Here is a 12,792-nt window from a genome sequence, read left to right as displayed (position 1 = left end):
CCAAGGAGGCCCCAAAAGTAGTGAAAGTGTTAGTCCCTTAGGGAAGTCTAAATGGTGGACTCTGATCTAGTTATCATTTAATCTATAAGTCTCATTTTGCTTGTGTGTAAAATGAAGGTATAAGAAATTCTGTTAATTGGGGAGTTGCTGTAGAAGTGTTCTGAGTATTGGGGGAGACCTACTGGATAAGATGTGAAATTCTGATGAGGATGTGGTGAGAGGGAAGGAGAAGAGCTGTTTAGCAGTGGTTAGAGTTTAAGGACGGAGAAGGCAATGACAACCCACCCCTGTACTCTTGCCTGGAAAATCCCATGAATGGAGGAGCCTTGTAGGCTGCAGTCCACAGGGTCGCTAGGAGTTGGACACGACTGAGTGACTTGACTTTCACACATTGGAGAAGGACATGGCAACCCACTCCTGTGTTCTTGCCTGGAGATTCCCAGGGACGAGGGAGCCTGGTGGGCTGCCGACTATGGGGTCGCACAGAGTCGGACACGACTGAAGCAACTTAGCAGCAGCAGCAGCAGGGTTTAAGGATAAGGTAAAAGAAGAAATTAGAGATTGAATATTTTCTGGGTTGGATATTTTGTGAAGGAACATTAGTGTCAAGAGTTCCCTGGGGTTTCTGCCTTTGTGTCTCATGGTTTGACTGCATGGATTTGTCTAGCTTACTTGTGGAACATAAACAATGGATTCCTTGGACCATATGCTGACGGATCCCTTGGAACTGGGCCCGTGTGGGGATGGCCACGGCTCACGGATCATGGAGGACTGCCTCCTGGGGGGCACCAGGGTTAGTCTGCCTGAGGACCTTCTGGAGGACGTGAGTAGTGACAGCCACACTGTTGTTTCCTTCTAAGAGTTCTTCTCTACACTCTTTTCTACACTTTGCAAGTTTTCAGTCTTTTTTTTTTTTTAAGTTTTCAGTCTTTTGTGCCCCCTTCTTTCTGATTTTCTACATTGCAACCAGAGCGATGTTTTAAGTGTAAATCTGTTTAATATTCTGATTAAGGAAGAAAGTATAAGCTTCATTCTACATGTTTAATCACATGTTCACTCAATAATATGGCATAAGCCATATTTTAACAAGACAATTTTCAACAGTTCGCTAGATTTTTTTCTTTTTTTTAAATTATTTGGCCGCTCAGCCTGCGGGATCTTAAGTTCCCCAAGCAGGAATTGAACTTGCACCACTGTGCAGTGAAAGCAGTCTTATTAACCACTGGACCGCCAGAGCTATCCCAAGAAGTTTTATATTTAAGGACCAAATTGTGTCTATCTTTTATATTAGATGTTTACCCAAGTTGTGAATCATGGTACAGAATGCATACATTATCTGTCCTTAAGGTAACCAGTTTTCTAGTCAATTAATAGTTCATTTCTTGAGAGAGTATTAATAGTGTGCTTTTGACCACTTTTCACAGCTGAGCTGTGCAGTCATCATTGTTAAGGTGGCTACCATTTATTTAATGCTTATTATGTGCAAGGCACTAGGTATGCTGAAACATGTGTTTATTTGTTTATTTTGCCGAAGTTCAAATATACGGACAGGTATAGAGTATCATATGGTGAACATCCATGCATTCAGTTTGGGAAGATACTTTCATTTTGTCATATTTGGTTCAGATTTTTCTTTCATCATGTGTTAAAAATTGTAGATAAAATTGAAGCCAGCATTTTGCCCGTATTGCCTCCTTTGGCAAAGTAACAGCTACTGGACTTGGAATATGTCTTTCCCATCCATGTTTTCTTTGCATGCTCTTTCAAGTAAACCTCTGTATGTCGTTCAGTCGGCCAGCAAGCACTTGTTTGACCTAAGTGCTTGCTCTGTGCCGGATGCTGAGATGCGAGTAGTAATGTGGTGTGCAGAAGCAGGTTTGTGCGGGGAGGTCTGAGACAGGGAGCCGGAGGTGCTGTGTTGGCTGCCGGCTGAGACACCTGCAGGTGGTTGGTCTCTTGGGTGTCTCCTGCTTATACCCTTCACTGTCTCCCTACTGTCTGTCCTTGTCATTTAGGATAAAGTCACAAGTACTCACCGTGTTCCTAGGTCCCTTGCTCCTGTCTTACTGTCTGCTGCTTCCCTTGCCCTCTTTCTTCTTGAGCTTCTTGATGTTGCCTGGACTTCTGTTTATCTATTTATTTACTTGGTTGAAGCGGGTCTTACTTAGGGCGGAGTGGAGTCTTAGCCAATGGACCACCAGGAAAGTCCCCTGAACTTTTTTTTTTTTAAATTAAAAAGTGAAAGGTGTCTCACATAAGAATGTATAAAGTGCACACATATATACACACACACACATATATATGCAGTTTAAGCAGTAATAAAACACCTGTGGAGCCCCCACTTGAATGCTAACTCTCCTCTTCTCCCTTTCTATTGCCCCTAAAGGTCGCTGCTGTCCTTTGTTTTGTAGTAATTACTCTTTTATTACTCTGGGTTTTGCTCTGTGGGTTTTTAACCCTTCTGCCTCAGCGCATTCTCCTCTTATCCCTTGCTGTCTTAGATAAGTCACCTCGTGTGGAAGGTGTTCTCTGAGACTGTAAGTCTGGGGAGTGTGCTTCTCCCGTGTACTCACGGGTAAGCTTCCACTCCATTGCAATAGCTTGTTTAATTGTTCTCCCTCCAGACGGTATACGCACTCGTCCATCTTAGCACACGGCACTTAGGATGTGTCCTGTACATAACTGCCGAGTGGAGAACAGACCTGGTCCTGCCGCTTCGCTTTCTCAGCAAATGCCCTCAGCTCTTAGAGTTCTCGCCTCCCACATGGACTTTTACTGCCCCTCATCTTGAGCTGAACTGAGATGTTCACCATCCTATCCCCTTTTGGCAGAAGTGGTTTCTAAATGAGATTCTCTCTGCTGAGCTCACTTTCCTGAGGATTATTATTTATTGCTGGGTATAAGATTGTGGTTTATATGTAATCTTTACTGATCTCTCAAGTTTTGTTTTTTTTTTTTGGCTGTCCTGTGCGGCTTTTGGTATATTAGTTCCCCAACCAGGGGTTGAACCTGGGCCCCAGCAGTGAAAGCACGAAGTCTTAACTACTGGCCTGCCAGGGGATTCCTGACAAATCTCTCAAGATTTCAGAATTGGGTAAAGATCAGTGGAATTTTAGTTTGTTTAAAAAACATAAAAACTTGGATGGTGTTGATGGTTACACAACATTGTAAGTGTATTTAATGCCACTGAACCGTAGACCCTAAGATGGACAGAATGGTAGATTTCATGTTATGTGTATTTCACCACTTATGCACAGAAAACTTAAAAACTTTGTTTTTTTTCTCGTTTGCTTTCCTCCTGCTTTTCCTGATTCTCCCAGCCTGAGATCTTCTTCGATGTAGTCAGCCTCTCAACGTGGCAGGAAGTGCTGAGCGACTCGCAGCGTGAACATCTCCAGCAGTTTCTGCCCCACTTTCCTGAAGACAGCATGGAGCAGCAGAATCAGCTCATCCTCGCCCTGTTCAGTGGCGAGAACTTCCGCTTTGGGAACCCTCTGCACATCGCCCAGAAGCTTTTCCGAGGTGTGTAGCCCCACAGTCTTGTCTTTAGAGGCTTGGGAGTGGGAACACGCCCCCTTCTGTGCATACTCCTTCTTTCACATTACTCTGCTTTTATGTGCAGACGCTGTCCAGTCAGTCAGAGTGGTTTCAGGCAGCACCTTGCTGCCTAGGCTGTTCTTTTTTTTTAATAAAAAATTTTCACTTAATAGGAAACATAAATCATCGTAGATATTGCTCATTGATTTGTTATATGAGCCCAGCTGTGTAGCCACCACTGAGATTAAGAAGCAAAGCGTTATTAGCATCTTTAGGACACCCTTTATGAACAGTCTTCAGAATTCACTAAAGAATTCACTTCACGAATTAATTCATTCATGTCAGTTTACCATTTGGTTTGTCGCACATATTTATGTGTGTGTGATGTGCATACATTTTTTTCCTGCAGAAAAGTTGACACTTTCCCACCAGGCGCTTTAGCATGTAGTGTATCTGTTAGCAAAGACGTCCTTCCACATAATCACAGTGTTAATACCACACCCAAGAAACTTCACAGTGAACAGGTAATAGCATAGTAGCCCTTGTTCAGATTTTCCCAGTGGTTCAGTGTCCTTTATGGTCAACTTTTAAATCCAGGTTGTGCTCATGGTTTGTGTGTGGTGTGTGGATTTCCTGTCTCTCAGCTCCCTAAATCTAGGACCTTTTTCCCCTTGTCTTTGAAAATACATTTGTGACAAGCCCAGGACACTTGAATTGTAAAATGTCTTGCTTTCTGGGGAGTTACCATTGCTTCCTCACGATGTAAATTTGGGTTAAACATTTTGCCAAGAAAGGAAATGGGAAATTTCATCCCCCCACCCCTCCCCCACAGGGGGCATGTGATGTCAGGTTTGCTTTTGATCACTTGGTTCTGTGGTGTCTGCCGGGCCTACTGACTGTAAGGGCACCTTTCTCCCCCTGTAATTAATATGCAATCTATAGGTCATATTTAGGGACCATGTGATAATCTTATTTTCAAAAAGCCTTTGTTTTCCCCAGTGGTTTTAGCACCCACCAATTCTTTCCTGAATCTGTAATTACACTGGGGATTCCAGAATGGGTTTGGGATTACGCTGAAGTCCCCTTTGCTCCCTGTCCCTTGGAGAGTCACAGAAGGTGCTTCTCCCCTTCCCGCTTTCTGGGGTGACTTTGCTTCAGCAGGAGCCCCTGAAAAACACCACCTCTTGAGTTGTGTTAAACTGGACAGTTTGACAGCTGCAGAAATATTGGAGAGAAAAAGCTTATCATTTCTTACCTCATTATCTTAGGGGTTCAAATGAGTGTTCCCTTCTTTGGTGGGTTATTAAGGAGGATTTCCCCTCTGGTTGGCCAAGGTTTATGTGGCTGAAGCCACGTCTCAGGTGGGAGTTAAGCTGGTAGGCCTGGTTGGTGGTTGAGGCCATGTCAGGGACTGTCTGTGACGTTGGCATGTTTCCTTCCAAATCAAAGTGATGGTCCTGGTGAGGATGCAGACAAGGAACGTCAAGGTAGGAGTTCTGTGGTTCTCATTGTCCTGCATCTTGTTTCAGGTCCAGTGTTGATCAGGATGGCTGCGTCACCATGGTTACTGTGGTTATATGTCTTGACCGAGTTGGCATTGCTGCCAGTTCTCTTACCTTTGGTTTTGTTTTCCTGGTAATGTTTTAGATAGACTCCTTTTTCTTCTTAAGCCCAGATGCTACTCAGGCTCCCCGGTCTTCTGTTTCTGAGGAAAGCCTCATCTGCCAGGGACTCGGCTTCCTACTTGTAGCCGCACCCCAGTTCACTGTGGTCATTGCCCGCTCACCTACTTGTCTTGGAGGAAGGACCTTTCTTCGTTTAAAGCTGACCCCTGCTCTTGCTCTTTTCATGTTTTGCGTCCTCCGGGACCTCATTTCTTAGCAGTTGTTCTACCGTGTGTATTTGCTGTACTTGTTCTTTTTCAGTCTGTAGATGGGATCAGGGATCTCACACTGAAAAAGTCCTTAACCATTGTCCCCTTCATCATCATCTGTCATTTTCCCTTTTCTCCAAACTTCTGGCAAGACATCATAGCTTGCAGTCCTTGGGGGGCTGTCTCCTGCACCTGTCAGCACCTTTCTAAATTTTAAACTTCAAACCTACAGAAAAGTGATAAGAATCTGTAATTGACACCCACATACTCCTCACCAGGTTCACCAACTATTAACATTTTGTCCCATTTGTTTTCTTGTCCTTATGGTGCTTATTACCACTATTTTTAGTTTCCCTGAACCGCTTGAAAAATCCTAATTTTTCAGCATTCATCTCCGAAAAGCAACACTCTCTTAGGTAACCAGAAATGATCAAGTTCAGAAATACATAAAGTACTGTATTGAATTTAAATTCTGAATATCAGTATGAAATTTAACACTATTATGCTACTGTGTGGCCCATATTCTTATTTTGCTACTTGTTCCAGTGCTCATTTTTACCTCTGGTCCATATTTCTTTTCAGTGAAAATGCAGTTTGCAGATCAGCAGATGATTTTCAGTTCTCTTCTTAACCCATCCGTAATGTCTGATGTCTTGACCATAATGTCTGATGTCTGAAGTGAGACCTTCGCCTCCCCACTTTGCACTCGTGGCCCTCCCGTTCCTGACTTCCTGCTGGGCCTTGCACACCCTTCCAGCATACCCCTCTCTGCTGAGTCCTCATTGACTCACTGTTCCTGCCTCTGCTCCTGCCATTAGGCCCTCTCTCCTTCCTTACTTGCCTGCTCCCATCTACTAGCTCTTCTCTGGGAGCTCCTACTGGGGCTTCTTCAGACACCATCTCCACACAGCCACCAGCGTGAGCATCTCAAAGTTTCAGTTTTCAGAATATTTGCCAATTGTCTTCACTTGGAATAAAACCCACCACCTACCAGGCTCTTTTGCCCTCTTACCAACCTCACCCAGAGCTGTAGTTGCATTTTCCACTGCTCTGTGGCTCAGCGCGGGCAATGGAAATACTACGTGAGCCACATGTTCAGGTAAAAAACTTGCAGTGACCACATTAAGAATACTAAAACCAGTTGATTTTAATGATGTGTTTTCTTTAGTTTGATGTACTCAGAATTCTATTTTAATAGAGCGTTTGTCTGTTGTGGTTGTCATAAGTTGGGGAAGCTAAAGACTGAAGGAAGGTCACATCAGAGAAGTACAGAAGTAAAGAAGTAGAATTTTGGTCCAGTTCCTGTATGTCAGCATCAGTAGCATTAAACTCTTGCCTCTTTCCTTAAAAGTCAAATTCCCTATTTCTCTACAGCAGGCAGCGTTACAACGTGGTGGCTGAGAGCTTGACCTCTCAAGCTGGGTGGCCTGTTTTCAGACTCAGTTTCCCCTTTCAGCTGTGTGACCTTGGACAAGTTATATACTTTCCCCACGCCTCAGGCTCTTCTGTAATGTGAGAATGTAGTGGTATCTTCTTTATGCAGGGAAGAGGGGTTGTGAAGATGAGGTGAGTTACTATATGCACGGCCCTTATATGGTGACAGTTATGTGTCAGGTGCTGTTCCAAGTGTTTGCTCTTATTGATTACGTCGGAATGTCATTAAAGGCGGTTCGAATAAAAACAGACATTTTGATGCCGTGTTTTAGCTCTCTGAGATTAGCTGTTCCATCTGTCTCCTTAAGTTCACATTGTAGCACCCTGCTTAAATCTAGTATTCCAAAACGGACTTCTCTCACTGCAGCTCCCACGATGGCACCAGTCGCCCGTGTCGAGTGATCTGGGTACCACGCTCCTCTTCCTGCCCCAGCATCCAGGCTGTCAGCAGGTCTAATCTTTGTCCCTTGAAATACATCTCAGGGCTCTACTGCTGCTCACTTAACCACTACTTAACTGATCAGCTGACATATGCCTTTCTTCAAGGTTCTGGAGCTGTAGTCATGCTCTTAATTCTAATAGGGGAAAACAAGATGATAGATAAGCAAGTGTGTCTCGGTGTTACACACTGCAGAGACTCAGGAAGGGTAGTGGGCCTGGGAGTGACATGAAGGAGCTGTCTTGGGTGGTAGTTGGGTAGGGCTTCTCTGATGAGGTGCATTTGGACAGAGGCTGCGTGAAGATCTGAGGAGCAAGCTGTGAAGACACTGGGTCTTAGCAGGAAGCCTTGCAGGTGGAAGGACGCTAAGGAGAAAGGCTTCGGGGAAGTAATGGTGCACTTGGGAAATAGCATGGAGGCCAGTGGGGCTGGGGTGGAGGGAGCAGAAGGGAGGCTGGTGGAAGAAGAGGCTGCGATGCGTGGGGCCCGCACAGCAGGGTCTGTAGGCCTCCTGGGGCCTCGGCTCTACACTGGATGTGGGGGGACAAGGTGGGACCAGGCCACTGTCGGCCCTCACCTGGACCACTGCGGTGGTGACCATCTTTATCTTTTGCTCTTGGTTGTGTTATTCTCCTGCTTCAAACCCGTAGAGTTCCCCAAGCTATACAGTAGGTTCTCATTATCTTATCTATCTTATACGTAGTAGTATATATATATCACTCCCAATCTTGAAATTTTTTAAACATAAGAAAAGCTGAAAAACAGCATATACAATGCGCACCCATGAAACTGACCCATGTTCGTTAGTTGACGTTTCCCACGATTGCTCTAATCAGGCCTCATTTTATGTCGCCGCCTCTAGGGCGACTCTTCTTGCTCTTGAGGATTGTTCCAGGTTGGTTCCCGCACAGCCTCAGGGAGTCGAGTCCCGGCGTGTGTGCTTCCTGTGTCTCCCCGCCGCCCTTCGCGCCCCCTCCCCCAGCACCGTCCCCTGGTCAGTGCAGAGCTGTCCCCTCCCCCAGCCCACGTGGACGGTGGCTGACGTGGCTGTGCCTGTTCCTGCAGACGGACACTTCAACCCCGAGGTGGTCAAGTACCGGCAGCTGTGCTTCCGGTCGCAGTACAAGCGCTACCTCAGCTCCCAGCAGCAGTACTTCCACCGGCTGCTGAAGCAGATCCTGGCCTCGCGCAGTGTAAGTGTCCCCCGTCCTGGGAGCTGCGCGGACACGCACCTGGTGACCCGAAGCGGCGGGGCGGGGCAGCAAGGAAAGACCACGAGGAAGGAAGCTGCCTGTCCACTCCTAACACGGCCAAGTGCACCCTTCCTTCTTCAGCTGCATTTTCAGATGTGTCCTGATTTCAGAGATGTTAGGACAGAGGGGAAAAAGGATACATCTTAGAATCGATGAAATGTCATAGCTTCTTTATTTACCCAGAGGTGGCTTTCAAGTCCATGGTGGGTCATTCAGGAGAACGAGGTTGCCCTCAGTTTCACGTCTGGGTGCCAAGGGGAGCCAGGTTTAGTGGCCCCAGGTCTGGACCAGCCTCGGGAGGCCTCAGGGTCAGGTAGTTATGATCCTTAGAGGACCTGTAAGTTTCGGTGTGAAAATACTCAGGTGTCTGGTGTAAGTATTCCTTCTCGATGGAGTAGCTCTCCGATTTGGGATTTTCCACCATAATCAGTAGAAGCCCCTTTTATTTGAACGTATTCATCCACGAGCATCTTTGTGATCGGAGGGAGGGAATTGAGCTCGTTGAAGAAGAGAGGGAAGCAGGGACTTGGGGGACCAGCCAGAGTAAGCTGCCAGGACCCCATCCTGTCTGTTGTGTTTGCAGGACCTGCTGGAGATGGCCCGGCGGAGCGGCCCCGCCTTCCCATGCCGGCAGAAGCGGCCCTGGCCGTCGCGCGCACCCGAGGAGCGGGAGTGGCGCACCCAGCAGCGCTACCTGAAGGTCCTGCGGGAGGTGAAGGAGGAGTGTGGGGACACGGCGCTGTCCTCCGACGAGGAGGGTGCGTGCCCTTGGGCCCTGGGGCTGGCGTCCGTCTCTACCGCAGCTGCTTGTCCGCCTGGAGCGGTGGGCACCGTTTCCCCACCCCCGAGATGAGGAAGACATGCCTCTGCACTGTGGTCTGTCTGGGCCGGGAGTGGAGCTCGGAGTCCCTGGTCCTCCCGCCCTGAGGCAGTCCCGCTGGGCGGCTGTGACTGCAGACCACTTCACTCCTGGCGCTCGGGGGCCCGCGGCCCTACTGCGGGCTCTCTGGTTCTGCCAGCTGCTCGAGAGGACTGCTTCCCCACAGGAGGGGCGTAGTGACCTGGCCTCCACAGTGACCCAACACCGTGGATGTCTCTCCTCCTGGAAAAGCTGCTTACGTGACCTCAGAGCTACAGTCCGACCGGGGTGGTGGTGGGGCGGGGCGGGGGGGGGCCCGGAGGGAGTGCTGGAACCTGGCTTCCTGCTTGTTGGCCTAGCCATCTTGAACCCAAACGACCACTTGGCCAGTCTTCCCTGCCGGGGTCCAAGGCCATGTTGGATTTACAAGGAAACTTTTCTTTTGAAGATCTCAGCTCGTGGCTTCCAAGCTCCCCAGCACGCTCCCCGAGCCCTGCTGTTCCTCTCAGGGTGGTGCCCACGCTCTCCACCACGGACATGAAAACCGCAGGTGAGCGCTGCTCTGGGCCCGGGGTGTGGCGGGGGGGTGTGGTGGTGGGAGCGGCACTGGCTTCTTCCTGCCAGGAAAGAGCAGTGTTCCTTAGAACCGGGAGGTTTGGAGAAGTTTTTGTTTGGCTCTACTTTTTTACAAATAGGCCAGCTAGCATTTCTTCCTTTACTATGAAAATTTCCCTTAGGATTTGATCAGCTGGCGTTTTGGCCTAGAGAAAGCAGAATCTTAAAATAATAATACTAAGGGACAGTTTAATAATAGAACAAGAGTGGTAACCAGAGGCATAACAGTTTCTTGGCATGTCCACGGAATTAGAGAATATTTTTAATTGGATAGGAATCAAAGAAGACTGTGGAGAAACTTCTAGGCGTTTCAGGAAGCAGCTGAGTACGGAGGTTATTGTTACTGACCAGCTTACAGAAGAGCTGCAGAGTTGAGTCAGTGACTGTCCATATTTTAAGACTGCGGTACTTGCAGCACACGAGTCAGAAGGGAAACCCAGAAATGTCTTACTTTTGAATACTAAAGTGGCCAGGAAAATGTGAGTCTGAGCCCTCTGGAAATAAGGACTATCCATGTGGTTTAATTCCTTTTCCCTCAGATAAAATAGAGCTGGGGGACAGCGACCTGAAGATCATGTTAAAGAAGCACCACGAGAAGCGGAAATACCAACCAGTAAGATTGGAGGGGGTGGTCGGTAGCTTGTCAGTCTAATCTCCGAGCGGGCGTCCTGAGGACCATACAGGGAGTCACTGCGTCCTCAGTCCCCTTTCCTTGTACTTGTTAGAGGGCAGGAGCAGCATGGAGGCCCAGGAACACCGAAAATGTGAGGAGAGGACAAACACTTGGACTTCATAAGACATGCTCACCGTGTTGTCTGATCTAGCCTTTAGGACAGTACCGCTGTGTGAATCACTATGTCCAGTTTGCAGGTCTCAGAGAGGCCAGGGGGCTTGTCTTCTGCCTAATGGCTAGCAAGCAGCAGAGCCAAGCAGCAGAGCCTGAGCTCCTCCCACATTTTATGTTTCTGTTCCTCCACACCACCAGATCAAGGTAACGCCAAGCCAGAGAGTGCAGTGGAGGAAGGAAAGGCAGTCCTAAGGCAGAGGGGCGAGATGGGCAGAGTCTCCATGGGAGTTAAATCCAAGTTCTGTCTCTGTCTTTTCCGCTCACCATGATGTTGGGTGAATCCCTTCATTTCTCTGAGTGACATTGTCAGTCTTTGTAAAATATAGCATCACCTAACAGTACTATTTGAAGAACATATAAAGAATGCACGAGAGCTTTATGAACTTTAAATGCCACACATGGAAGGTTCTCCTCTGCCCTGTTAGAAAAAGCAGTAGTTTTTCTCTGTGTATGTTTTAAATTCAACACAGTTTCCTCAAGCACACTTGCCATCTAATTGTGTCTGTTAGGTACATGGGCAAAATCACCAGCAATGTCTAGCTCCTCTCTGGGGCCTTGACAACACATCTCTGAATATCGTGTCTAGGATCATCCGGACCTGTTGACAGGGGACTTGACTCTGAATGACATCATGACTCGAGTGAACGCCGGCAGGAAGGGCTCGCTAGCAGGTAAGAACATCCTGCAGAGCATCTGGCTGGTGTCTGCTCACACAGGCCTCTGCATAGCGCAGAAGGAGATGTAGCTGCAGCCTCCTCCTTGCTGATGGTCTTTGTTTCGTTATCGCCTCTTAGGGATTTGTAGGTGGAGAATGGTTATTAAATCACATCAACAGATCACTGGCTTTTAAAAGCACTCATTGGGTTTGGTTTTAAAAACAAAACTGTGTCTTAATTACTGAGGCTTTTCTTTCATTTGCTAGTGGGCCTTGGGAAAATAATAAGCAGATAAGTTCCCTCATTTCCTGATGTAGAAGTTGTAGTTTCATGACATGTTGTTTTTTCTTCCAGCCCTATATGACTTGGCTGTCCTTAAAAAAAAGGTTAAAGAAAAAGAGGAAAGGAAGAAGAAGAAAATAAAATTGATCAAGTCAGAGGTAGAGGACCTGGCCGAATCCCTGAGCGGTCCCGAAGGGCTCCCACCCCTCTCGCAGGCTCCATCCCCTCTGGCCATACCTGCCATCAAGGAAGAGTAAGTGAGCAGAGGGGTTCATGGCTCAGGGCTACCCCTGTGCGGGTGCCTCCTCTGAGCCCTGAGTCCCAGGGTCCTGGGGAAAGTGCGTGGTGTGGTCCTTCACTGAACTGCATCCGTGACTGCTAGTAGGCTTGGAGGGCCTACAGCAACTGAGAGGTGTGGTGTTTTTTTTTTGGTGGTCCTTATCTTTTTCTTCCCTTACTAGGCCTCTCGAAGATCTCAAGCCTTGCCTTGGAATCAATGAAATATCTTCCAGCTTCTTCTCCCTCCTGCTGGAGATCCTGCTGCTGGAGGGACAGGCTAGCCTTCCTTTGGTGAGAGTTTAGGAAGAGCCAAGGGCACTGCGGTTTCAGGTGGTAGAAATCTTCAGCCGACTGTGGCTTGAGAATTCTGGGCTCTCCCCAGAGTTCTGCAGCCAGCTTGCTTTGTGACTTGGGCTCACTGGGCAGACACCGCCGGCTCGTTCCAGCACGGCCATAGAATTGCCGGTGTGTTGAAACAGTGGAAATCTAACCCGGTCCTGCCTTTTCTCTCTCCCTCAGCTAGAAGAGCGGGTTTTGGATTGGCAGTCCTCTCCAGCCAGCTCCCTCAATAGCTGGTTCTCCGCGGCCCCCAACTGGGCAGAGTTGGTATTACCAGCCCTGCAGTATCTTGCTGGAGAAAGCCGTGGTAAGGTGCTTTTTTCTGTAGGGTCAGTATCTCCCTCCCTGCCACCCAGGCCCGCCTTTATCTGATTCTCCT

The 12,792-nt window shown here is 47.9% G+C and overlaps 1 protein-coding gene across 3 annotated transcripts in view; it reads left to right on the top strand.

Annotated features, from left to right (window-relative positions):
• Positions 1-12,792, top strand: part of NFRKB (nuclear factor related to kappaB binding protein) — a 30,794-nt gene that overhangs the window by 2,088 nt on the left and 15,914 nt on the right. For all 3 annotated transcript variants that reach the window (XM_043451799.1, XM_043451798.1, XM_043451797.1), the window contains exons 2-11: positions 668-823; positions 3,321-3,522; positions 8,349-8,476; positions 9,120-9,294; positions 9,844-9,945; positions 10,550-10,623; positions 11,444-11,528; positions 11,868-12,048; positions 12,257-12,365; positions 12,594-12,720. In XM_043451799.1, coding sequence (XP_043307734.1) covers positions 689-823; positions 3,321-3,522; positions 8,349-8,476; positions 9,120-9,294; positions 9,844-9,945; positions 10,550-10,623; positions 11,444-11,528; positions 11,868-12,048; positions 12,257-12,365; positions 12,594-12,720 — 1,318 coding nt within the window. In that variant the 5' untranslated portion in view covers positions 668-688. The remainder of the gene's footprint in view (positions 1-667; positions 824-3,320; positions 3,523-8,348; positions 8,477-9,119; positions 9,295-9,843; positions 9,946-10,549; positions 10,624-11,443; positions 11,529-11,867; positions 12,049-12,256; positions 12,366-12,593; positions 12,721-12,792) is intronic.

This window comes from Cervus canadensis, chromosome 29, assembly GCF_019320065.1.
Source record: "Cervus canadensis isolate Bull #8, Minnesota chromosome 29, ASM1932006v1, whole genome shotgun sequence".
NCBI classification, from domain to species: Eukaryota; Metazoa; Chordata; class Mammalia; order Artiodactyla; family Cervidae; genus Cervus; species Cervus canadensis.
Note: the sequence above shows the minus strand (reverse complement) of the source record. Positions and strands in the feature narration are given on the sequence as shown.